The sequence below is a fragment of the Malus sylvestris genome, chromosome 16 (assembly GCF_916048215.2).
Source record: "Malus sylvestris chromosome 16, drMalSylv7.2, whole genome shotgun sequence".
Classification (NCBI taxonomy): Eukaryota; Viridiplantae; Streptophyta; class Magnoliopsida; order Rosales; family Rosaceae; genus Malus; species Malus sylvestris.
In genome coordinates, this window is record NC_062275.1 from 17,752,219 (window position 1) to 17,778,253 (window position 26,035).

Genomic DNA, 26,035 nt, shown 5'->3' on the forward strand with positions numbered 1-26,035 from the left:
CTACATTTGTAAAAATTGAAAATTTGATACGCAAGATATTGTGTCAACAACAGGTGGAAATAACAGTAATAACCAGAAAGATCTAGTAATAAGTAGAAGACAGTGCAAGGAAAACAGCCCTTTCTTTCCACAATGCTTCAAATGGCATCCACATGTAGATAAAATATAAATAAAACACTAAACGAACAATTGAGAGGAGAAAAACAGTGTGATCACTGTTTGTGGTGGTAATTGGAGCTGTAAGTCAAATTTAGCGTACCTATAATTATAGTGTACAAATCCAGTTTTACCTGAAAACAGGAACCTATCACAAACTGCATCAGCAGTGACTTTGTGAATAGGTAGGCAAGGTTGTCTTGGAATCAGATATGCTTGACTTCAATCTTTTGATGCTTTGCTGATGTGAGTAGAGTGCAGTAACGTTGAAGGCAGCATCCACTGCAAGGCAAGCTTTGGATCCTTTTCCATAAGTTGGATTTTAGGCTATAAACATTGTCTCGTAGTTGCAAATGCAAACAACACCATTCGTTGAGCAGCCCAGTCTTGTAGTGGAGTCGTCAGGGCATTTCAAGGGCTGCTCAATTTTCACGGCTGTCCCGAACGTTTCACTGTCGTCAAAAGGCGATGAAAAGAAATCTGACGGAGGAGCGTTGCGTGACTTGAGTAAAATGGTGCAACCGGAATTGGTTTGGATGGAGCGTTGAAGATGAGCTTTGATGAAGCGACCCAAACTAAAGAAATGCAGAGGAACCGAAGCAAGTCCTTGGACGGAAGCGGTGAAAGCGTGAAAGGATGTCGAACAGTATCTCCGGTGGGAGGTCTGACATTTTTCTTCTGAAGAAATCAGCTACGGATATGGAGCCTGGGTTTCAGGGAATAAGCTCTCTCTGTTTTAGTTTGGGCCAACAACCAAGCAAAGCAACTCGGCTGGTCAACATTGGCGATTTCAATGAGGACCGGCGTTACTTCCTGTTTCAACATACTCTCTTTTTCATGTTTACTTGTCTTCTTGGTAAATTTTGCATGTTTTTGTAGAAAGCTACAACATTGATATATAATGCAACTATTGAAGATAGTGTGTATAAAATGGATCTCGATAAAAATCTTGTCAGAGATTTACATCCGGACTAAGGGGAAAAGAACGTCCGCACTAGAATAAAATGACTTAAGTGCTATCCTCAAAGAGAGAATCAAGGATTCCTTAAACCGAGTTACAGAATTTTCCAGCGTTAAACTCAGTCGAGTCAACCTATGGGCTACCTTGTTTGTTGACATTCCCAAATTGCGAAGATTCCTGCTCGCTTTCTATTTGCAAAGCTGCAATCACCACAAGTGCGTCCCCTTCTACCTCAGGTGAGGCAAGTTCCCTCAAGATCGGCGTTGATTTTCGTTAAATTTGAATCGGATTTGAGGTAAAATTCGAAGTTTTCCGTTGACTCTGCCACCAGTAGCGTAGCATCTTGTTCCGGTTCGGGCACAAAATATGCGAGTCCCTTGTTTGTCCCATGGCATAACCCTCAGTTTCGGCCATACTCGTACTTCAATTTCATGCTTATTCGTTGTGCGCAACTTGGAAGTCTGGTCAACTTGGAATTCATGAAAATGAAATCAGGTCAGAGAGAAAACAATGCAAACAAAATCCACAACTTTCAAACAGTGCTGATATGGATGAACAATTTCAGCACTTTTTGGCTTATGGATCCCAAAAAAGCAATCTGTAATAATTCACATTTAGTTATTCGTAATCCTGCTCAAATTTTTTAACTGATTGCAGCATAAATCAACCAGTAATTGAAACAAAAGCGATCGGAACAGCAAAGGACATACAATTTGTGAAATTTGGTTTCATTTTGGCCGTTCTAAACAGCCTCATACTCTTTTGCATACCTAGCATTTCTTCACTATGCATGTTCATTGCAGGCTATAACTTCCGCACGTACTTTTGCCACGAACATTCATTCACATGAAAGTCAGAAAAAAAAAAAACAATATGTATCCAAATCAGTTGGCGCCAAGAGTCCAAGACATACTCCAGGAAGTCGACATTGCCTTGGAAACAAAGAGTAAAGCAAAAGAGCAGCAGCGTTATCATCCAACCCAAGTACCTGCAGAAACACAAACTGCTATGAGATACCAAAAACCCAACAAGCTTGCAAGAAGCTAAATGGAAACAAGGATTAGATATCAAACAAGAATGCTCGTACGCTCAGTTTGAATCAAGGATTATAGTTCTTTTTTCGTCCTTTTAATCTGTTGAATCAAGAAGTAGAGGTTGAACAAAGATATTTGTAATCATAATCAAACGAGAAAAGCATTCAAGTATATAGCTATATCTAATTAACAAAAAATTTAGCCTTTGAGCAATCATTTTACAGCTTTTGAGGTTGCTTTATTTCTATCCATTTTTGCCATGTAGCTCCTTCTTTTATATATACAAACTCCAATGATCACAGTAGACGAATACTCAAACAAAGAAAGATAAGGATGCATCTCCCAAACGAAAATCTGAACCGAGATCAAAACAGGATCAGGATGCAATGGTAAGATTATTTCTTGCAATTAAGCCCCAGAAATCATTGGCTTCGTGTATATATTGCAAAACGATTTATCAATCAAGAAGACAAACAGAACAACCCATGAACATGAGCCATTAGATGCAGGAAATTGAAGCATGACATTAGCTACTCATAAGGTTCCAACTTACAGTAGAGAAACAAGATATTTTTGAGGGCATGATTCATTTTAGTTAAACCCACCTTCTTCGCTCACGACGGAGTCACCATCAAGAAGAGAAAGGGTCCCTAAGCAAATGGTTGCTTTAAAGAGACGTGGCAGACCACCACTGTAGACTTGGTTACTATTTTTCTGCTCTAAATCAAACCAAACAAGCGCACCCTCACCTTTCTTCAAGAGAACCATTTCACCGTTCTTTGAGAACCGCAAAGGTTCACAATGATCAAACCACCAAGGCACAGTTTCCGGGCCAGTTTCCACACCAATTGAATAGAGCAAGGTCCAAGAGTCAGACGTTCCGTACTCGTGCATAATCCAAACTTCATGTCTACTGCTCCTATTATTAACAAAAACACAGAGAGAGCCCCTTAAAACCACCAAATTCATAAGAGAATTGTCATCCTCGTCCACTGGGGTGTGAAACTCCCGATAATTCTCATTGGCAAGATCAAGGATTAGAATTATGCATCGACTGTTATCTTTCCGCATCAGCCAACACAGAGCACCGTTGGTAAAAACAATCTCACGCCTATGAACAGAAAACCCATGGCAAGGCAAGCTCTGGATCTTTTTCCATGAGTTAGATTTTAGACTATAAACGCCGACTTGGGAATCCACAGACTCTCTCTTTCTGTTCTCAAACTGCGTAATTCGCAAAACTTTAAAGTCATCATTAGCTGAATCATACCCGAACCCGAAGAGAGTGTACCTGTTGGAATATGATGGTGGCTGATGCTCCAACGTTGGAAGGGGAATCTTCTTCAACTTTTGAATTGACGTGTTCCACAGACAAACATCTGTACATTCACAGTCGTGAATACAAACCACACCATTAACCGAGCAGCCCAACATCTCAAGGTAGTCGCCAGGGCCTTTCAAGGGCCGCTCAATTGGCACAAGTGTCCCGAACGCTTCGTCGCCGTTGAATGACAGCGAATAGAAATCTGACCAAAGAGCGGAATTTGATCGGAGTAAAAGGGTGCGAGCAGAATTGGTTTGGATGGAGCGTTGGAGATGAGCTTTGATGAAGTGATGGTCGTGGATGATGGCATACCAAGATTTGGAAACGCAGAGGATTCAAATCAAATCCTTGGGCGGAAGGCGAGAAAGGATGTCGAACAGTATCTCCGGTGGGAAGTCTGACTCTGACATGGTTTTCTTCTTCTGGGTTTTGGGTTTTGGGTTTTGAGCTCATCTGTGGAATTCGGCTTCAGGGTTCTTCTTCCCTGTTTGGCGAAGAAGGCGAAACTTGAAAAGTTCGAAGGAGGACCAACAATCCGAAGAAATCAGCTATGGAATCTGGGTTTAGGGTTAGATCCCTCTTTTGGGAGAACAACAGAGCAAGAGGAGGGTCAAACATTACTCACTTTCAACTTCAATGGGTAGCAGATACTAGTTTAAATTCACATTTGACTAGAATTAATTTTAGGATTTCTATTTTACAAATGAAGGAAAATATTATTAACTAAATGATGATTATACTTTAGAAAAAATAATAGACACACTCCTTTTTAATTTTCTTATATTCCAATTTCTTTTTGTTTGTTTTACATATAATTTATTTAATTTGATAGTCAAAATTAATAAGAGAGCATGAATATCTGTTTGCTAAACTAAAAATAAATGATGAAGGGTTATTGCATATCCCCTCGGGTATGGCAACAATTGCGAAATAAGAGGTTGTCACTAAAAATTGCAATGTTAACGGTAGAGCATCTCTAATCGACTAGCTATATATGAACTCTTAAGCTAAAATTTAGAGAAAAGTGACAATCAAGGTTCTAAAAGGAACTAGTCGGGTGATGGGCAGAGATCTAATGCTTAAGCGTCTAGGCCTTAGGTTTCTAGATCGAGCCTAGACAGTTTTTTTTTAATTTTAATTAAATTTATTATATAAGATATAAATAAATGTCTACTTATATTTAAAAAAATGGTAAAAGACTGTTTACTACCCTAATGTTTCGTGGTTTTCAACATTTAGTACATTAAGTTTTTTTCGTCTCAGAGTCATACCTAAAGTGTAAATTTTGGGACAGTCTCATACATCCGTTAGTCAAACTGTTAAGTTTTTCGTTAACTATGACGTGGCGTACTGACTGGGCGCCACGTGTCATCAACGTTTTTTTTTTTTTTTCTTTTTTCTTTTTTCTTTCTTTTCTTTTCTTCTTCCTTCTTCTTCTTCTTCTTCCTCCGACTGCAACTTTTTTTTTTTCTTTTTTTTTTTTTTTTTCTTATTCCATATACTTCTTCCGTCCTTACTCCTTCCTTTCCCTTTATTCCCCTTCTTCCTTCTTCTTCCTTCTCATTCTCCTTCTTCTTCCTCCGAAATCTGGGTAAGTTTGTTTTTTTTTTTTGTTCTTTCTTCTTCTTCCTCCTTCTTCCTTCCCCTCCTTCATTCTTCTTCCTTCTCCTTCTTCTTCTTCTTCTTCTTCTTCCTCCAAAATCTGGGGAAGTTTGTTTTTTTTTTTTTTTCTTTCTTTCTTCTTCTTCCTCCTTCTTCCTTCTTCTTCTTCTTCTTCCTCCGACTGCAATTTTTTCTTCCTCCTTCTCCTCTTCCTTCCCCTTCTTCATCCTCCTTCTTCTTCTTCTTCCTCAAAAAAAAAAAAAAAAAACACTTTCATCTTCCCCCAAATTCGGAGGAAGAAGAAGAAGAACAAAGAAGGGGAAGGAAGAAGGAGAAGGAGGAAGAAAAAAAAAAAAAAAACTGAATCTGGGCAGATTCGGAGGAAGAAGAAGAAGAAGAAGAAGAAGAAGAAGAGAAAAAAAAAAAAAAAGCTTCCCCAGATTCGGGAAGAAGAAGGAGAATGAGAAGGAAGAAGAAGGAAGAAGGGGAAGAAAGGGAAGGAAGTAGGAAGGAAGTAGGAAGGAGAAGGAAGAAGAAAAAAAAAAAAAAAAAAAGAAAGTTACAGTCGGAAGAAGAAGAAGAAGAAGAAGGAAGAAGGAAGAAGAAAAGAAAAGAAAAGAAAAAAAAAACGTGGATGACACGTGGCGCCCAGTCAGTGCGCCACGTCACAGTTAACGAAAAACTTAACAGTTTGACTAACAGATGTATGAGACTGTCCCAAAATTTACACTTTAGGTATGACTCTGAGACGAAAAAAACATGATGTACTAAATGTTGAAAACCACGAAACATGAGGGTAGTAAACAGTCTTTTACCCTTAAAAAAATACATAATTGTTTATGTTCAGTCCTATTAGATTATGAATGTAATTGTGTAAATCCTAACATATATAGGATGTCCTTATGAGATTCTACCATATCTCTTAGACTAGATATTATCCTATTAGAGTTGTAATCCTATTTGGGTAAAGAATTTACCTTCAATACAACTATAAATAAAAGCACTATTGGGTGGAATAGAACAAACCTCACAATTACACATCTCTCTCTTTCTCTCTACTATTGCCGCACCTCTCTCTCTATGGCCTCCATAATCCTTCAATAAATTTTGTTTACAACATGTTATCATCACGCTCTTGACGTTGCGCTAAAGAGAGTTTGCTTTTCAATTAGGGGAGTATTACGTTTTAATCATTTTTTTTATGATTAATTTATTATTTTATTAAATTGGTCTACATGTTATTGATTCAATTTATTTTTTCTGTGTTGAACGTGATACAACATATTGGAGATGCACTTCCAGATTTCCGAGAAGGATATTCTACAAATTCAAAAGCTTAGTTGTTTTCTACCAATTAGGTTCCTTTATAATAAATTAAGATATTTGAAAAAACCTTGAAGCATAAAAACATTCCTCATGATGCATGAACTCCCTATATTTATATTTTCCTTCCAATTATATATTTTGTCAATATATATATATACTTGTTCATGCAATACACAATTATGCTATGTGGAATTTGTGAGTCAAAGCATTGAAATTAATTTTGAAGCAATTAGGGTTTTCAACCCTAGAATTGAAAAAAATATGGGTTTTTTTTTTTTTGCGTGGCCGGGCCGTGCTGCCACTAGCACCAAGTCGAGTTAGCTGGCTTGCAGCCACGCTACCACCTTGGGACGACATTGTTTGACGTCATGGACCATCACGGCAGCAGCCCTCTTGCTTGCTACATGTGCACGAACATTAGGCCTCGGCCTAGTAGGGTTTATTGTGGGCTTGCAATCCCTCCAACCTACTTCAGCACGGCCTGCAGCCTTTGTTGGGCTTTGCTCTGTGCCCTTTGGCCCAAACCAGCAACATTTGAGTTGCTGGGCTCTGTCCCGCATGCCACGGCCCATATGCAACAAGTTTATTTCGCTTGTTGGGTTCCACCATGCCTCGCCCCACTCACCTGCAACCTCTGTGTTGCTGGGCTTGCTTTTCCATGGCCCAAATCGAAGCCAGCCCTCGTGCTAGGCCCATGACCCCCCCCCAACACTATTTTAACCTAAAAAACTAGCAGCTTGGGCTGCGAGGTTCCTTCCCATATCTCTGCCCGTGGCCTGTAGCCATACATGGGCTGCCTTGGCAGCCTACCTCGAGGCCCACTAAGCCCTTCAAGGCCTTGCCTTGCACACGACAACCAGCCCACCGAATTGGGCTGCATTTTTTTCGAACCCAATGCCCTGTTTTTTGGCATTCCCGCTTCATAACCATACTTCTATAATTTTTGGGATGTTATTGGTTAACGCTTATCAAGCTATGATTTTATTATCGCTTGGCTCGAAGCAAAAAATTTCAAGCTAATATTAACTCGAACGTTATTATTTTGCTTTTACGATCAAATATGGATGGTTACGATCTATTGAATTAATTAAATTGACTAGCAGTCCATTAATCTGATAGTTAATCCAAAATTATTGGCCTAAAGTCCATTTTTTGGCAACTAACGATTCAATAAATTATTTCTTTTCTTTGAACCGTTCGCTCACTTTCGTAGTCCCGAAGCACTCACACTTGAGTTCCTGAAGCAATTCAAATCCACTACACTTAAATCAGCATATTGTATTATGTGTTCTTACATGAACCTCTCTTTTATGAACTAAATGTTCATAAACTAAATTGAACCTGGAGTTTCAAATTTAGTGCCTTTGAAACCCAAAGTTAAACAATACACCCATGAAAACCCGACGTTTTTCATGAAAACCATGTCTTAGAACTTGAATGTTCTAACTTTGATGCTTATGGATGATTCATTCCCATAGCACCAATCACAATCTTGTTTCCTCCAATTTAGTGGATTGTCGAACCGTCACAAGTTCGATTTTCCTTATTTGGATGTTTCTAATAGAAACCACTTTAAGTGGGGTACAAGACGTGAATCTCCACTTGATTATCAAGAAGCTAAGAAACCATTGAAGCCAACAATGGCATGGAATAGTTGAATAAGCATCTGCCATAATCTTTATTCGAATACCTATGCTTGAAGCATTACAAACGGAAATACCTCTTGAACGAGGATTCCATGGCTCTTTAGTTCGCTCCTACGGACCGTCTGATTATGTGAGACATTGCCTGAAGCACACCATGATTATGTTCATGAATGGGAACAATTCTGAAGTGTATAACTCCGATCGAATTTTGACTGGAGAATACTTTTCTTGTCCTTCCATGTTTCTAACTAGCCCTAAAACAGCAATGTAGAAAGCGGAAGTTTACCAAATTCTCAGATCAGATTACTACCACAACGTGAGAGAACAATATAGACTTAGTTCGACTAGAGTTTACCGAACGATATATACTTAGTTCGGCTGGAGTCCACCGAATGGATCGACCCAGTTCGGTCAAGGCCTACCAAATGGTGATGCCCTACTTCGGTAGTTGTTCAGTGTTGCTTGAAAGTTTCCTGTTATTAGAGGTAGAAGGGACTTACTGCGGCCTCCCAACAATCACGGGATCACCATCAAGAAGAGAAGGGCTCCCTACGCAAATGGATGCTTCAAAGGTAAGTGGCAGACCACCAATTCGACTTGGTTGACATTTTTCCCCTCTAAATCAAACCAAACAAGCGCTTCATCGTCTTTCTTCAAAAGAACCATTGCACCGTTCTTTGAGAACCCCAAAGGTCTGCAATATTCAAACAACTAAGGCATATTGTCCTGCCCAATAGAATAAAGCAGGGTCCAAGATTCTACCACTCCATATTCCTTCATAATCCAAACGTAATGTCTACACCACCAATCATTTACAGGAATACATAGAGACCCACCTAAAACCTCCAAATCGATCACACAAGTGCCATTCTCATGCACTGGGGTGTCAAACTCCTGATACTTCTCACTGGCAAGATCAAGAGTTAGAATTATGCATTGATTGTTATCTAATTTGCCTCGCATCAACCAACTCAAAGCACCGTTCCAAAACACAATCTCACTATTATGCATAGCAAAACCATTGCAAGGCAAGTTTTGGATCCTTTTCCATGAGTTGGATTTTAGGCTATAAACACTGACTTCACAACTCACAGAAACATTATTCCAAGTAAAAAACTCAGCAATTCCCAAAATTTTATAGTCATCGTTAGCTGAATCGTACCCGAATCCAAAGTAAGTGTGCGTCCTCAAATCTGATGATGGTTGCTGTTGCTCAAAGGTTGGGAGGGACCAAACCTGAAAATGGATGTTAAAATCTGAAGATGGATGTTAAAATCTTGCATTATTCTAAAATAATTTAACATCCATCTTTGAAATGTCATTTTAGAATAAAGCAACAGAGACCAAATTTTTAAATTAAATTTATAAATCAAATGATGTGGTGATAAATTATTGGATTATTAATTAAGTGTCAGTTAATCTGTTTGTTTTTTTATTGGTGATACATCATTTTGTTTACAAATTTGGTATAAAAATTTGGTTTCCTAAGTATTACCCTTCATTTTAATCTCAGTTTGTCACCTGTAATTTAAAAGTCATAACTTTACTTCCTGAAACTCAAAATTCATTTTACTTTGACTTGTGGACTCTTTAAAACTTATAGGGGCGTTTGTTTGCCCTCACTAAGTGGGATTGGACTGACTGGACTGGACTAGCTGTTAGTCCAATATTGTGTTTGTTCCATGCTGGGACTAACATTAATGAGACTAAAGGGGACTAGCATGGACAAAACCCTTTACTAAAAGGTCTTAGCGAGACCCCCCAATAACCATGGGACTAGCTAACACTATCCTCTCTCTTCCTCATCATGCTCAACAACCACTCCCAATAGACTCCTTGTCATCTCCGGTCACCTAGATCATAATAAAATATTAATAATTTATATATTAAATAATATAATATTAGAATTTGTTATTATCCAGCTTCTTAGTCCAACACTGCACCAAATGCTTCACTAAGTTAGTCCAGCTTAGTCTAGTCTAAGCCAGTCTAGCTTAGTCCTTAAAGCTAGTCCATTCTGAGATAGTCCGGCGCAACAAACGCCCTCATAGGTCTTCTCCTAAACATGTGGGACCAACACCCAATATGACTACGTAACATGTGCAATAAAATTAATTATAAATCTCCATTATGTATTTACATTAACAATAAGAGAATATTAAGTTTAAAAATAATGGAGGAGATAAAAAAATTGATTAGCCTGGCTCACTCAAATTGAACTCACATGAGAAATTAAAATATCTAAAGCAATGTGAAGTGAGTTTTGAGTTTTACAGAGACAACTTTCAAGTTTAAGGGCAAACTGATATCAAAATTGAGTTTCATGGGGCAAAGTGAAGCCAATTTTGAATTTCAGATAGTAAAGTAATGACTTTTGAGTTATAGAAAACAAAGTGGGATTAAAATGGCTCTAATACCAAATTGTCACATCCCAGCCCGAATGTGTGCCGACGAGGACGTCATGCCCCTAAGAGGAGTGGATTGTAAGATCCCACATCGCCCAGGGGTGAGGATCATGTAAGCCTTATATGTATATTCTCATCTCTACCTAGCACGAGGCCTTTTGGGAGCTTACTGGCTTTTGATTCCATGGGAACTCTGAAGTTAAGCGAGATTGAGTGAGAGCAATCCCAAGATGAGTGGCCCACTGGGAAGTTCTCATGTGAGTTCTCAGAAACAAAACTGTGAGGGCATGGTCGAGGCCCAAAGTGGACAATATAGTGTTACTGCAGAGTCGAGCATGGGATATTATGGAGCCCGAGTCGGGGTGTGTCAGTTTGGTATCAGAGCCAATCCCTAGCCGGATGTGTGCCGACAAGGACGTCGGGCCCTTAAGGGGGTGCATTGTAAGATCCCACATCGCCCAAGGGTGAGGTCGACGAGGACATCGGGCCCCTAAGGGGGGTGGATTGTAAGATTCCACATCGCCCAGGGGTCAGGATCCTATAAACCTTATATGTATATTCGCATCTTTACCTAGCACGAGGGCTTTTAGGAGCTCATTGGCTTTCGATTCCATCGGAACTCTGAAGTTAAGCGAGATCAAGCGAGAGCAATCCCAGGATGGGTGGCCCATTGGGAAGTTCTCATGTGAGTTCCCAAAAACAAAACCGTGAGGGGGTGGTCGCGACCCACAGCGGACAATATCGTGCTATTGCGGAGTCGAGCCCAGGATGTGACATAAGATCAAAATCTTATTTTAGTCCCTTGACACATTAATCACCTTATTTATTAATTATATTTTGATGTTTTAATTATTTCTCTTTTTCTTCATATTTTTAATGCATTAATTATATTTCATTATAATTCTAATTTTTATTTCATTCATCGTAATATATTTTGTTGTAAACATCAGATAAACAAATTTTTGTTATACAATATATTTCGATGTATTTTATCTTCTTCATTTAGGTACATTAAATTCATAATAATACATTTCGGTGCATACATTTAGGTGCACACATTTAGGTACACACATTTGGGTACATGCATTTCAATACAAACATTTAGGTATATTAATTCAATATAATATATTTCAGTACATACATTTTGGTACACACATTTAGGTACATTAATCCAATATGATACATTTCGGTGCATACATTTTGATACATATATTCGGTACTAAATTTTGGTACATTAATTCAATATAATACATATTGATACTAACATTTAGGTACCTTAATTGAGGTTTTCAAGTTTGAAGAATGCTAAATAAAACTAATAAATTAAAAAAAGTTTAGTAAAAAAATAAATTAAAAAATATATATTAATGAATTTAAATATTTAATGGTAGACATTTAATAAAAAACACATTAATTAATTTGAATTAAAGACACATCAAGGGACTATAATTAATATGTAATCTACCACCAAGTTTTTATCAAATGTCAATCTTCTTAAAGGACTAAAGGTAAAAAACCCCATTATTATACAACTGTTGACCCTAGAAATTACAAAGCCTACGTGGCGCGCAGGCCGAATATATTCTAAGCTAACTACGTCCTTCGGTGATTGCGGGGCGTGCCAACTCGTCGGCCGAGGCTCGGCCGAGGAGTAAATTTGATGATGCTGCGTTGGGTCGCGCTACTGACTTCTGCGTCTTGCGATTGCGGCCGAGAAAGGAACGCGTCTCGGCCTCTTGGGTTCTCGAGCCTGAAGACAAGGCTGCTATTTCTTACAAAGTTCACGAACCGAATTCGGCTTACAATGTGCCGAATGTAATAACTGTAACACCTCACCTCGCCGAGAGGGCTAATGAGATGACCTCGACCAACAAGGATTCGAAAACCCTTCTCGACCGAGACTTGGATAGGCAGTCGACCGTTCTCGCCGCAGTGCTGTTGATGCCAACGGAAGATACTGCGAGACCGACCGACTCTACGGTGACAGAGCTATCTATGCCGACTTAAGATATCACCGGTTGCTTCCACAGTGCTGTTGATGCCAACGGAAGATGTGTCAGCGAAAAAGGAAAAGAAAAAGATCTCAAGTTGTGAGAGTTTGCGCAGGGCAATTTTGTATTGATTTTTGTGAGGCTTTTCCATTGCTGAATGTCTTGTATTTATAGTAGCAGAACACCGAGCCCGAGTTCTAATCCTATTCGAACTAGGTTTCCTTCTCCGGATTAACGTTACCTCAATCAGTCCTATTTCTGCTAGGACTACGAATCTAGTCCTTAACTGAGCCGGATTCGCCTTCTAGTTTTACTGATCTCGTCGAGGGTCCCTATTGTATTAGGACTCGACTTGCACTCTGATTTAACCGATCTAGGCCTAGAAGCCCATGAGCTGAAGCCCCCATGACTTTCTCGCCGTACGTCTTCCCGGGCCGAAAGTGATACCTCCCTCGGCCCAAACTGTTATTTTGGGCCCAAACAACAACAAAAACCATCCACGGTAAGAGAAAGACTAGGACTACAAATACACAGATTATACCTATTTGGAAGCCCAATGGTTGCTGGAGATGGCCAGAAAATAACCTGAAAGATGACTGGTCTGCAGGAAAACTGGAAAACTCGTTGGAAACTGGGCAAACTTTAAACGTTCATAACTTCTTCAATACTCAACGAAATCAAGTGATTCGAAAACTAAAATCATACTTCTCGACACGAAAAAGAGAATAGTACATTTTTCAATGGCTAAATTGCCATGGTTTTGCCGACAAATGGTTTGAAAGTGGTTATCTTGGTCTTGAGTTAGCCACTTTCGAGCCGTTTTCGGCCAAACCATAGCGAATTAGCCATCAAGAAAGGTACCATTCTTTTTGTCTCATTGAGAAGTATGATTTTCATTTTTGAATCACTCAATTTCGTTGAGTATTGAAGAAGTTATGAACGTTTAAAGTTTACCCAGTTTCCGACGAGTTTTCCAGTTTTCCGGTGGAATAGTCACATTTAAGACTATTTTTTTGCCATCTCCAGCAACCATTTGTCTTCCAAATAGGTATAATCTTGTTCTACACTTTCGTATCTTCATTTTGATATATTATGGGTCGAATTTGGTTAAGAAACAATTGAGTTACGAAGCTTTGAAAATTACCCAAACTTCCAGCCAAGATCTCCATAATACTTAACGGAATTTTTAACGGAATGACCAAAATAATGGATGTTGGACAATCTCAGGAACAAAAGTGGTGTGTTATACAAATCTCAGGGACCATTTTGGCTAAAAAGCCGAATCATAAAAATAATTTGTTTGTTATCTTAATGAGAAAATGATTCATTAAGTAATGGCATGATAAAATGTGAGTTTCACATTTATGCTGACGTGGTTGCCAACTTTTGTCGTCTAACAGGTATTAAAAAATAATTATTAAAAATATTTCAATTTATTTGTATTTATTTAAAAAAAAGGGTAAATTACATAGTAATCCTTCAGGTTTGAGGTCTATTACAACCCCATACAACATCTTTAAAACATTTCACTTTCATACCTCACGTACTATTTTATTTCAAAATAATACCTCCGTTAGATTTTTCATTCATTGATCTGTTAAATGCTGATGTGGCTGCCAAATGTGTGCTACGTGGCAAAAAAAATAATTTAAAAAAAAAACCTTAGAAACGCAAAACCCACCCCCACAACCTTTCCCCACCCCTCTTCTCCCTCCCAAGCCTTCCAACCACCTCCCTCTCCTCCACTCTCTTCACCTCCCCTCCCATCCAAAAACCCACCCCACCACCACCATCCCCGAGCCCTTTCTCCTCTTCACCCCCACCCTCTACACACCCCACTCCTTAAATCCACACTCATTCCTCCCATTTTCACCTCACGAACCCAGCGATGACAGCGTAGACGAGATCTGGGTTTTTTTTTTTTTTTTTTTCTGGGTTGCAGGTAAGGGGTCGGGGGAAGAAGATGAAGATGGGGGAGAAGATAGGGGAGGAGGAGGGGGGAAGACGAACTGAAGGGGTTTTATTTTTTATTTTATTTTATTTTTGTGGGTTGCATGAGGAAGAAGATGAAGATGGGGGAGAAGAGAGGAGGAGGAAGATGAGGAGGAGGAGGAGGGGAGAGGATGAACTGAAGGGGTTATTTTTTTTATTTTTTATTTTTTGGTGGGTTGCAGGGGGAAGAAGATGAAGATGGGGGAGAAGAGAGGAGGAGGAGGAGGAGGAGGAGGTGGTGGAAGGGAGGTGCATGGGTCGTGGGGGGATAAGGTTTCTGGGTTTGAGGTGTTGCGGGGAGGTGTGTTTCAGCTTTTGTGTTTGGTTTTTTTTTTAAATTGTTTTTCAATTTAGAAGATTCAGGTTTTTTAAAATTAAAAAAAAAAAAAAAAAAAAATTTGCCACGTGGCACACATTTGGCAGTCACATCAGTATCTAACGAATCAACAGATGGAAAATCTAACGGAGTTATTATTTTGAAATAAAATAGTACGTGAGGTATGAAAGTAAAATGTTTTAAAGATGTTGTATGAGGTTGTAATAGACTTCAAACCTGAAGGATTACTATGTAATTTACCCTAAAAAATAAAAAAACCAAGGGCCTTCAAACTTTCGAATGCCGGATTAGAAACGCAAAGGAGCTTGGTGGATTCTCCCACTCCGAGACCGAGACCTCTCCTCCGCCTTCAGTTCTCTTCCGCACACTTAATTTGTTAATCTTTCTACATATTTCTGTTTGATTTTTCATAAAATACAGAGTCGCTGATACTTATATATACAATACCAATAAAAGATTGAGAGGAAATAATTTCTAATAAAAGGGTAATAATCTCTACTTTCGAGTGCACTGCCCACACCAGCTGCACTATCCACTTTGTTTTAACGTGTGCATGAACAATTTCAGCACTTTTTGGGTTATAGATCCCAAAAAAAAACAATCTGTAATGTCTTACAAATTCACATTTAGTTATTCGTCTGAATAATAATCCTGCTCAAACTTTTTAACTGATTGCAGCATAATCAACCAATAATCGAAACAAGAGCGATCGGGATAGCAGATGACATATAATTTGTGAAATTTGGCGTCATTTTGACAGTTCGAAACAGCCTCATATTCTCTTTGCATACCCAGCATTTCTCCATGATAATGCAGACTACACTCTACAAAGATCAATAACTTCCGCACATACTTTTGCCGCGAACATTCATTCCATGAAAGAAAAAAACAATATGCATCCAAATCAGTTGGCACCCAGAGTCCAAGACATACTACTCCAGAAAGTTAGACATTGCCTTGGCAACAAAGAGTAAAGCAAAAGAGAAGCAGCGTTATAATCCAATCCACGTATCTGCAGAAGCACAAACTGCTATGAGATACTAAAAACCCAACAAGCTTGCAAGAGGAAGCTAAATGGAAACAAGGATTAGAGATCAAACAAGAATACTCGTATGCTCAGTTTGAATTAAGGATTATGGTTTTTTTTATTCTCTTTTTAATCTGTTGAATCAAGAAGTAGAGGTTGAACAAAGATATTCGTAATCATAATCAACGATAAAGGCATTCAAATATATTGCTAGAACTTGTGACAAGTCAGAAAAGAAACATGTCGTTCTTTCTAATTTCTATTTGTACTGGACATCTAAGTAAATAACAGTGATTACAATCATCGCAAATAATGCTTATATAGCTCCTATATGAGCTCATTCTAACTAGGGTTTATATGTTGTTTTCTTTTAGAATGGAATGGCTTACATGTTCATCGAGTATTTGAATGGAGATGTTGGAGAATGAGCATATTTGAGCAATAAATGATTTGTGAATAGAACGTAACGTGAAAATATTGTTCAGCGATTTGATTTTTAATTAAATACAATGCAATAGATCCGTCTAGGGCAGGAAATATTTTCCAAAAGTCCCAAATCAAACAAAAAAAATTTATGATCCCATATTGAAAAATTCTCAAATCGATAATACTGAAATTTCAGGACTCCATAGCAAATAGATACCAAAATTTTTAGTACATGATTCGGTCTGAGCTATGCATTGGTTTGGGAATCCTGTACGGAATCAATTTTTTTATTTGTTTATTTATTAGTTAGGGTTAATTTCACCCGGTGGATTGGTTCAGAATAATTTTTGTCTCATCTCTACCTTCTAGCCGTACTCACTCTCTATCATTTCATTTCGCTTTTCTCATCTCTGCCTTCAGTTAGAGTCTTAGACTCTTTCTGTCTATCCGTCTTGAATTTGAAGCTTAGCAGCCACAAACCCTTTTACAATCTCAATCCAACAAACTCTTTCCACTCCGGCCACCCCTACACCTCATACTTCATCCCCACCTCACGATCACACTGTCTTCGACTCTGCACCCTCTGTCCACCACACACAACCAATACTCTCTCTCTTGCGATTCTCTCTCTGAGACTATCTCCAATTCTCTCCAACAGTTCTCTGTGTGTGGGGGTTTCGAATTGGGGCTTGGGGTTTCGAATTAGGGGCACGGGTCAAGAAGAAGATGTGGATCTGACTATGTCTTCACTCTGGCTTTCTCTCAACCTTCAATCTTCACCAATTCAATGTCTCTTTGTCTCTGATTCAATTTGGGTTTAATGTAGGTTCGGATGATTTGAATTTCAATTTGTGTTGGAGCGGAAAAATTCGGTTCCTTGAATCTCCAACAAGTAAATCTTGTAACCATATTGAGAAGCCCATAACGCCATCTCCACTAGCCATCAATGAGGGAGGAGAGGGATCTGCAAGAAAACTTTGACGTTCAAGTCAACCTTTGTTTAAAATGATCAACTGATCCTTCTTTCTTTTTCCTCCCCCCCTGTTCTGGTGGGATTCTAGGCCTTTATAGGCATAAAATGCTTGCGCTCCAAGTCCCATCATCTCACTCCATGTTCCTTAGTAGTGGTTGATTCATGTTGCTTTATTTTAGCCCCACTCCTCAATTTTTAGGATGCATGGGAAATGGCTAGTTACTTGGCCCTTAATTTTTGCACCCACAAATGCCCCCTTTTTTCTTTGCAAACACAAATCATCTTAGTTTGTAGAGGAAAAATATTTCTTTGCAAAAAATCATGTGACTTGAAATTTCATCATGAGTTTAGCCTTCGGTTGCGATTATAGTTTAGCCTTGGGTTAGGATCACACAATCATAATTTAGCCTTCATCTACGATCATACGGTTGGCTATGATCATACGGTCATAGTTTAACCTTTAGTATAATCGCATGATATTTGACCATGGTCATACAATCATAGTTTAACCTGTAGTATAATTATATGATATTCAACCATGGGTTTCGGGTTTTCAACACTCGGTCTTGGGCCTTAGCCATAATTCGGTCTAGGGTCTTGGACCCTTGGTCTTGGGCATTCGGCCATTTTACGATCTTTGTGTTTTGCTATCTAAATTTGTGTTCGATTTTGAGCCCTTGGACCCCATTTGGTCTTAAGTTTCGATTTTAATTTGGTCTTAACCCATTCGATCTTGAGTTTTTTTATCTTAATTCGGTCTTAACCCATTTAATCTGGTTTTCGATCTTAATTCTATCTCAACCCATTCGATCTTGGGTTTTCGATCTTAGTTTGGTCTCAATCCATTCGACCTTGGGTTTTCGATCTTAGTTCGGTCTCAACCCATTCAATCTTGTGTTTTTTATCTTAATTTGGTCTCAACCCCTTCGATCTTGGGTTTTCAATATTAATTATGAGACTTTATCTTAATGTTATATCTTCAATCCTCGGTCTTAAATTTATAGATTCCAGTTCATGATAAATCATGCAATTCATAAGCAATCATTATAGTAATAATAGAAAAAAGTTGGACCTTAGCACATAAGTGGGTTGGTGCAGCACCCATATTTGTCGTGCCTTAAACATCCGCATGCTGAATTCTGCCAACAATAACGTTCAAGCACAAGGGAAATCTTCATGGCGATGTAGCTTTCTTTCATTCACAACACTGGGGATCCGGGGTGGCATATCGATCATTATCGTCTTGCCTTTATAATTTTTGTGGTCGAACATTCCTCCATGCAACTTCGTCTCCGCTGGAGTTGATGTAGAGTGTTTTTCTTTTGCTTAGAAGTTTTGTCCCTTCATGAGAATTGTGCGTACTCCTGTATAGAAGAGCAATTCAACTCTGCATATTCATATATACATATTGATAGCATCGTTCCAAGGTTATGAAATACATGAACATGAATTAAAAAATACACCAAACGTGTTGGTGTTCAAGTGAGGCATTAGAGTGTATCTTCCCTAAAATGTATCAGCAAGTAACGAGTCCAGATCCAAATATTAATGAGTAATGAATATAGTTCAAGTGAGGAATGAGGGCCTGCGTTCTTGCATTTCAACACATATTGAATCAAGTTCTACATACTGACATGCACTGAGAGCTAAGAAAGGAGAAATAAAAGGGGAACTTGTATATTCAAATTGGAGCTTCGACTCCCATAAGCAAAAGCAAAGCAGCTGCGTCAACTTTCACATTGTTTGCAAGTCAGTGTCTGGAATAGTTCTATATTATGGTTTCATGCAGTTTCATGTATATAACTTTCATTTAAGTTGATATACCAAACAGAGTGTGTCCTATGAATAGCATTGATTTCCTGTTATCATGATGTTATTGTCAAAATTAGAACACAGTTAAGAAAAGTCTTATCTTGTTAGGTGACTAAGGAATTCCTCTAACACTTGCAATGTTAGAATCAGTAAAAATATCCCTTCACGCAAATATCTAAGATTGGAGGCTTTAACTTGTGCCATAAGTCCGGTCTTCGATCATGGAAATGATACTTGGTCATGATTCGGCCTTCCGCCATTGTTTTGCCTTGGAGTTGAATATTGGTTACCCCTATTATGCAAGCTATTGAACAGATGCCCATTGCTTCTTTCCTTTTCTCATCCACGGATAACTCTTGACAATGCCCTACATATAATGCTCCGTGTGAGGATTGGGCATTTGAATGATGGTTGCTTGCCTCCATTGGATCTGCTCCATTCAGTAGACAATACATAAAAACATGAATTGTGAATAATTTTATTTTCGCTCTTGGTAAATGTTTTTTATAACAACCATCGCACACCACCCAGACTAGAGATAGCAGCACTGTTGTTTTGAGTTCCTGCCTCTCTCTGTTGGTTATTAAAAATTTACTACACAAATATGACTTTTGCATAATTGTAAGACTGCATACGTTCCTACTTGAAAACTTAGATATGTATTTAGGATATTGGAAAGTTTTGAACATTTTACAACAGAAAGTTTCTTTTGTGAAATTGAAAACTATGAAGGGATGCAACTTGTTCCCTCATCTTAAGTTGTATTAAAGAAGATCCATAGTAACATGTCTTAACAGACCATTTTGTTACATGCTATGATAAAAATGCACACTTCATGCCATGACCTTGAGATAATAAAAGAGAAAAGAAATTCTTTCCTGCTTGGGGTTTAGCTCATGCTCCATTTTCAATTGGTGTCTAATGGCTTTATTAGCTCATTTGATTTGGCATTGTTTAATGGCTCCAAGCTTGAGACTAACCAATCATCTCATTTTGCGATTTAGACAACAATGAAGTGGAGTGGAACCGCAGAGGGAAAAGGCTCATATGCTGCTGAAAATGAGTTACGGCTACTTCAGCCTAGTTTCACTTTCAACACTTTGCATTGTCAAAGGTCCTTGATCCCATTCAACTGCTTACCAACAAGTTGTTCCCTATTCTGTACTCAATAACAATGTGAGTGATTCCTTTTCGGCATATTAGAGGCTTAACAAATTTAGTTGGACTCATCTATCAAATGCTAAAAGTAGCTCCAATGTCTTGTTGAGATAATAGGAGAAAAATCAACCAATTTGACGGCCCACATTTGAACTGCTGGCAAGGGTTTCACCCTTTTTGTCACACCGAACAAAAGACATGTCATCGCTAAAATCATGCCGCCGCTCTGATTGTTTGTGAGCCATATCATAACTAAATGCTAATACATACAACAACACCAAATTTGGTTAACCACTCTGAATTACTTGAAATTTGTGAAGACATTTTAGTGGAAATTCTTGTGTAAAGATTCGGAAGTTAACGAATGCCTTTCTTCTTGTGCTACCGCACGAAGTGTAATGACAAAAGGTCATAAATTTCATGGAATTGTAAAAGAAATTATAAAATTTATCCATTTGGTGTCTCTGACTCATGCCCCCATTGTCACTTGGAACTATATCGTGTTTGTTGCTCCTCAATGTGACTTTTTGTGTAATTCCCACAGACAATGTCAACCGTTGGAGCGGAAAAATTTGGTTCCTCCAATCTCCAACAAGTAAATCTTGTAATCACGTTAAGAAGCCCATAACACCATCTCCGATGGCCATCAATAAGAGAGGAGGGGGACCTACAAGAAAATACTCTGACGCTCAAGTCAGCCTTTGTTTAAAATGATCAACTGATCATTCTTTCTTTTTTCTCCCCTCGTTCTGGTGGGATTCTAGGATTTTGTAGGCATAAAATGCTTGGGCTCCAAGTCCTATCATCTCACTTCATGTTCCTTTTATGTTGCTTTATTTTAGCCCCCCCCCCCAATGTTTAGGATGCATGGGAAATGACTAGTTACTTGGCCCTTAATTTTTGCACCCACAATCTAGATGATTTGGATTTTGATGTAGGTTCAGTATCGGGAAACCCTGAAATACCAAAAACATTTCGGGAGTCATGAAATTCAGGAATACTGAAATTGTGGTTCGGAATCGGTCGTTAGATTCCCGCTCCAAAATGGTTAGTTCGAGATTCAGGATGCAGTTTTCGATTGGGTATCCGTCTCATCACTTCTACCTTCAAACCCACTAATTTCAATTTATTGCAATTGAAAACAATCTAGATTCTTCCAACTTGAATACTCACTTAATCTTCTTCTCTAGTTTAATGGCAAAATACCAATAATACTACTATAAGGATTCCATCTTAATAATAATTCTTCATTTGATAGGGTCCTTATAGCAGTGATAATCGGTATTCCACTATCAAACTCTATGTCTTAAGTACAAGGAAGCACTTTTATATTCATTCATCCTAATAATACTTTATCATACAAGGTTTGTCCTCTCAGAAAAGGGAAGGGGTCTAAAAGCATAACAACTAATTCACAGAACCATCTAAATCCGAAATTTTGAAATGCAGGGCAGCCATAGTCATCAAAGTATCACTAACCATGCATAGGATCCTGTGATTTGCATGGCTTTATTGGCTAACATGATACATTAAATCCAACACAGTTAAAACATATGTGATTGCTGAGTGCAAACATCAACTCCTAAGCTATGTCTGCACACTACTGTCCTAAAATATGTACGGACACTAGAACACTGATCACATATAAAGAACAGGCTCGGACTAGTAAAACAAAGGTGAATTATAGCGATAACGAGTTGAGAACCAGCCTGCAAACTAACAAATGAACTAGCATTGTGTTCTCTACCCTTGCATTTTCAACGAACCAAGACATTATTATGAGTTGAAAAAAAATCCTCTAAACAATAGACGCGTGAAATATCAACAACGAACACCTCAAGTGATTAGAAAACAGAGGGGAAGACAAACCATAAAATATGAGTTGAACATGATTGATTACAAAGATAAAAGATCAATAAGATTAGTAGGCTAGTACATAGGAAGGAGCATAAGTTCACATACTTGTAATTTGTAACTTTAGTTCACTGTTACTTGAAATTTTCCTTTTATTAGAGGTAGAAGGGACTTACCGCTGCCTCCCAACAATCACGGGATCACCATTAAGAAGAGAAAGGCTCCCTATGCAAATGATTGCTTCAAAGGTAAGTGGCAGGCCACCAATTTCTACTCGGTTGCCATTTTTTCCCTCTAAATCAAGCCAAACAAGATAGTCTTTCTTCAAAAGAACCATTTCACCGTTCTTCGTGAACACCAAGGGTTTGCAATACCCAAGCCACCAAGGCATAATTTCATGCTCAGTAGAATAAAACGGGTTCCAAGATTCTATCACTCCATATTCCTTCATAATCCAAACGTCATGTCTAAACCAACCATTTTACAGAAATACATAGACAGCCAGCCAAAACCTCCATTTATATTATTACAGAATTGTCATCCTCGTCCACCGAGGTCTCAAACTTCTGATACTCCCCACTAGCAAGATCAAGAGTTAGAATTATGCATCGATTGTTATCTGATGATGGTTGCTGCTGCTCAAAGGTTGGGAGGGGAATCCTCTTGGACTTTTGAATTGACGGGTTTGACAAAGCAATACTTGTACGGTTATTGTTGAGAGCACAAACCAGACCATTAATGGAGCATCCAATTATTTCAACGGATGTGCAATCTTGATAGCTGACCCCAACATCTCATTGTCGCCCAAAGGCAAGTAAAACGAGACCAAATCAGATGAGTGAAGTAAAATGGTGCGAGTGGAGATGGTTTGGATGGAGCGTTGGTGGTGTGATTTGAAGAAGCTTTGGTCGCCCATAAAAGCACTCCACGCTTTGGAAACACACATGCTTGGAATCAAATCTTCTGGCAGAAGCCGCAAAAGAATGTTGACGACCAGCTCCGTTGGGAAACTTGACATTGTTAGTGCATTGTGCATCTGAATTTTAATTGTTGTAAAACATTACCTACAAAGACCAGTTATTGTTCTAGCTTGACCTCCCATAAATGAATTGATTTTTCATCAAGCGGAGGAAGAGGTGTGGTTCAAGTTAAAGTCGTGATGGCAATACCGGAGTCTCTCTAGTCATCGCATATAATTTTAGCAATGGAATCTAAAGCAAAATGAATAATGCACATGAAGAAAGACATCATAGGTTTTCTAGTATTTTCTAAGGCTTCCTATAATTCTATAAACCAGATTTTAAACCGTTAGATACTTGGTTAGATACCTCGTTAAGGATCGAAAATTAGTTTGATAAACGCAGGAAAAGATTCACAAAGAAAAGAGTAGCCTAGTTGTTGAAATGGTCATTGCATTTGATTACGAGGCTGTAAGAGGAATCCGAGCAATCTTTTCATTTGGAATTTCTTCAACCTTCTCATTTGGAACTTCTAAACCATCTATTTTCTAGGTCGCTTTTTATTTTAACACCGAAATTATAAAAATGTGAGTCGAACAATTAAACGATTTTTAATTTGGTTAATTTCTTTCAAAATTGATCACGAACGGGTGGTCCATAAATGAGGTCTAAATGATTTATCAAATGCAACATAGTTGAAACATTATCCGCCATTGCTAAGTGCAAACAGCATGTCCTCTCCTATGTCTACGCAGTACTCTCCTAAAATATGGTCGGTTACAAAACTGCAATTAGATTAATGGAGATGAAGATAGAAGGATAGGTAAGTGTGTCACATCAGTACACTAACAGAAAAATTTGACAGAAAGCTAACGGAAAAACCAAATGATTTGCAAGACACATTATCAGGGACCAAATTGATGGATTTTTTATTTCCGGAACCATTTTGATTGGAAGGTCTAATTTCTGGGACCAACCATGATAAAAACCCAAAAGAAAAGTATCCATTACAAAGATAATAAGCCTAGTCTAAAAAGTGACTAATTAAGTTCACATACTTGTAATTGCACAACCAAATTCACCTTACGCCAACAATTACTGGAAATGGAAACAGGCATGGTTCCCTAGCTAGCGTTCAGCCAGATGCGAAGCAAAAAGGGAAAGATTTACATTGGATGTCAAGAGGGCTTGATCCAAAAATAATCAAAGATCGTTTAGTTCAAACCTAAATTTTACATGGAGCCCATTTTTCGACAATTTGTGGGTGCTACCTTATCTCCTAAAACCAAAACTGCGTTAACATACAAGCCAGAGACAAGGCATGTCATTCTAATGTTTACTTGTGGTGGATACATTCCCTACATTTAGACATCAGCCATCCTTCACTTATTTCTCGCACTTTTTTTCGAGGTGCAAAACAAAGCAAATGGTAGCAGTGGAGAAAAATACAAACAAAGATAGCTCCTGATGCAACATGATGCATGCCAAACATGTATATCAATTGAAGGCAAGTTGAAACAACATTTTCCATTTACTAGTGCAATGATCAACCCTACACCAGAGGACTAGCTACACATAGAAGAAAGACTTGAACTACCTAAATAGAGCCGAATCATAATGATATAAGTTGAAAACAAACCTGCAAACGGACACACCAACTAAAAGTGTAACCATAAAGAGAAAAATATTAATTGCAACGCTCACAATAAGCATTGTCTAAAGGAAGATGCATAAGTTGGCATACTTGTAAGTTTGTAACTGCACCTAAAAATTCACCCTTGCCGCTCAATTAACCACTATCCTTCCTAGTTTTGATCATATTTTGTTGCATTGACTACCACATCAAGAGCCTAAACTCTCCTCGAATATTTCCTCTTCTTAAAGGTAGAGCCAACCTGCTACTGCCTCTTAGCAACTACAGAATCGCCATCAAGAAGACAAAGGCTTCCCACACAGACGGTTGCTATGTAGGTACTTGGTTCACCATGAATTTCAACTTGTTTGAAACTTTTTTCCTCTAAGTCATACCAATAAATACCACCATTGTGATTCGTCAAAAGAACCAGGTCACCATTCTTTAAGAAAGCCAAAAGTTTGCAAAGTAAATCAAACCCCATAGGCAGAACTTCCATCTCAACAGAAAAAAGAAAAGTCCAAGATTCTGCCACTCCATATTCCTTCATAATCCAGACATCATGTCAGGCGCTCCAGTAATTAACACAAAAACATAAACAGCCTCGCAAGACATCTAGAAGCAGATAAATGCGGCCATTCCCAACATATGGGGTGGGAAATTGGCGATATTTCTCACTTGCAAGATCAAGGGATAGAATTATCAACCGATTTGTATTATTATGCATCAGCCAACAAAGAGCACCACTTATAAACAATAAACGACGTGAACAAATTGGATATACTTTAAATCCATCGCAAGGCATGTTTTGGATGCTTTTCCATGAGTTAGATTTTAGGCTATAAAGTTCAACACGAGAACTCACAATAACATTCTTCAAATTGTAAAACTCTATTACTCCCACAAGATTATAATCAGCATTAGCGGAATCATACCCGAATCCATACAAGGCAGAATGCCCCGAAACCAGGGGTGGCAACGGCTCAAGTGTGCTGCGCGGAATCTTCTTCAACTTTCGGATGGATGGATTCCACAAAGCAAAGCCCCCATTCTCTTTGTTGAGAATGCAAAACAGACCATTAACAGACTAGCCCAATCTCAAGATCCCCGTATCTTTCAGCGCGGGCACAATCTTGACGGCTGACCCGAACGTCTCCTTGCCGCCGAAAGGCAAGGAAAATAAAACCGAATCAGATGAGGTGAGTAAAATGAAGCGAGTGGAGTTGGTTTGGATGGAGCGTTGGAGGTGGGATTTGATGAAGTTTTCACCGCGGATGAAAGCATTCCAAGCTTTGCAAACACGCATGCATCGTATCAAATCCTCCGGAGCAAGCCATGAAAGGATGTCGACGACGAGCTCCGGTGGAAAACTTGACATTGTTTGCCTGAAATCTTGAAAAGGGTTTTGAATTGAGATCA

The 26,035-nt window shown here is 38.6% G+C and overlaps 2 protein-coding genes across 7 annotated transcripts; both read right to left on the reverse strand.

The window, feature by feature from the left end:
- Positions 1-1,080: 1,080 nt before the first annotated feature.
- Positions 1,081-4,118, reverse strand: LOC126608980 (F-box protein CPR1-like). 6 transcript variants are annotated; one of them, XR_007618051.1, is made up of 3 exons: positions 2,757-4,118; positions 2,031-2,105; positions 1,081-1,586 (listed from the first exon to the last, which is right to left on the reverse strand). XR_007618051.1 is itself a non-coding variant. In XM_050277001.1 (2 exons), the coding sequence occupies exons 1-2, from the start codon at positions 3,583-3,585 to the stop codon at positions 2,089-2,091; spliced, it is 846 nt and encodes a 281-aa protein (XP_050132958.1). In that variant the 5' UTR covers positions 3,586-4,118; the 3' UTR covers positions 1,081-2,088. The 6 variants fall into 6 exon arrangements, 1 of the variants encoding a protein (XP_050132958.1); XR_007618050.1 differs by having other exon boundaries at positions 1,081-1,578; positions 1,888-2,105; XR_007618047.1 differs by having other exon boundaries at positions 1,888-2,105.
- A 4,480-nt stretch (positions 4,119-8,598) lies between these two features.
- On the reverse strand, positions 8,599-9,617 carry LOC126609173 (F-box protein CPR1-like). Its single transcript, XM_050277164.1, has 3 exons — positions 9,597-9,617; positions 8,866-9,285; positions 8,599-8,760 (listed from the first exon to the last, which is right to left on the reverse strand). The coding sequence occupies exons 1-3, from the start codon at positions 9,615-9,617 to the stop codon at positions 8,599-8,601; spliced, it is 603 nt and encodes a 200-aa protein (XP_050133121.1).
- Between the last annotated feature and the right edge of the window lie 16,418 nt (positions 9,618-26,035).

Coding starts and splice junctions, on each gene's coding strand:
- LOC126608980 (XM_050277001.1), bottom strand. CDS start 3,585: ATGTTGGGCTGCTCGGTTAATGGTGTGGTTTGTATTCACGACTGTGAA.
- LOC126609173 (XM_050277164.1), bottom strand. CDS start 9,617: ATGAATTTTGAGTTTCAGGAA. Junction 9,286..9,596: donor TGAATTTTGAGTTTCAGGAA/GTAAAGTTATGA, acceptor ATCCATTTTCAG/GTTTGGTCCCTCCCAACCTT. Junction 8,761..8,865: donor GTGGGTCTCTATGTATTCCT/GTAAATGATTGG, acceptor AATATGCCTTAG/TTGTTTGAATATTGCAGACC.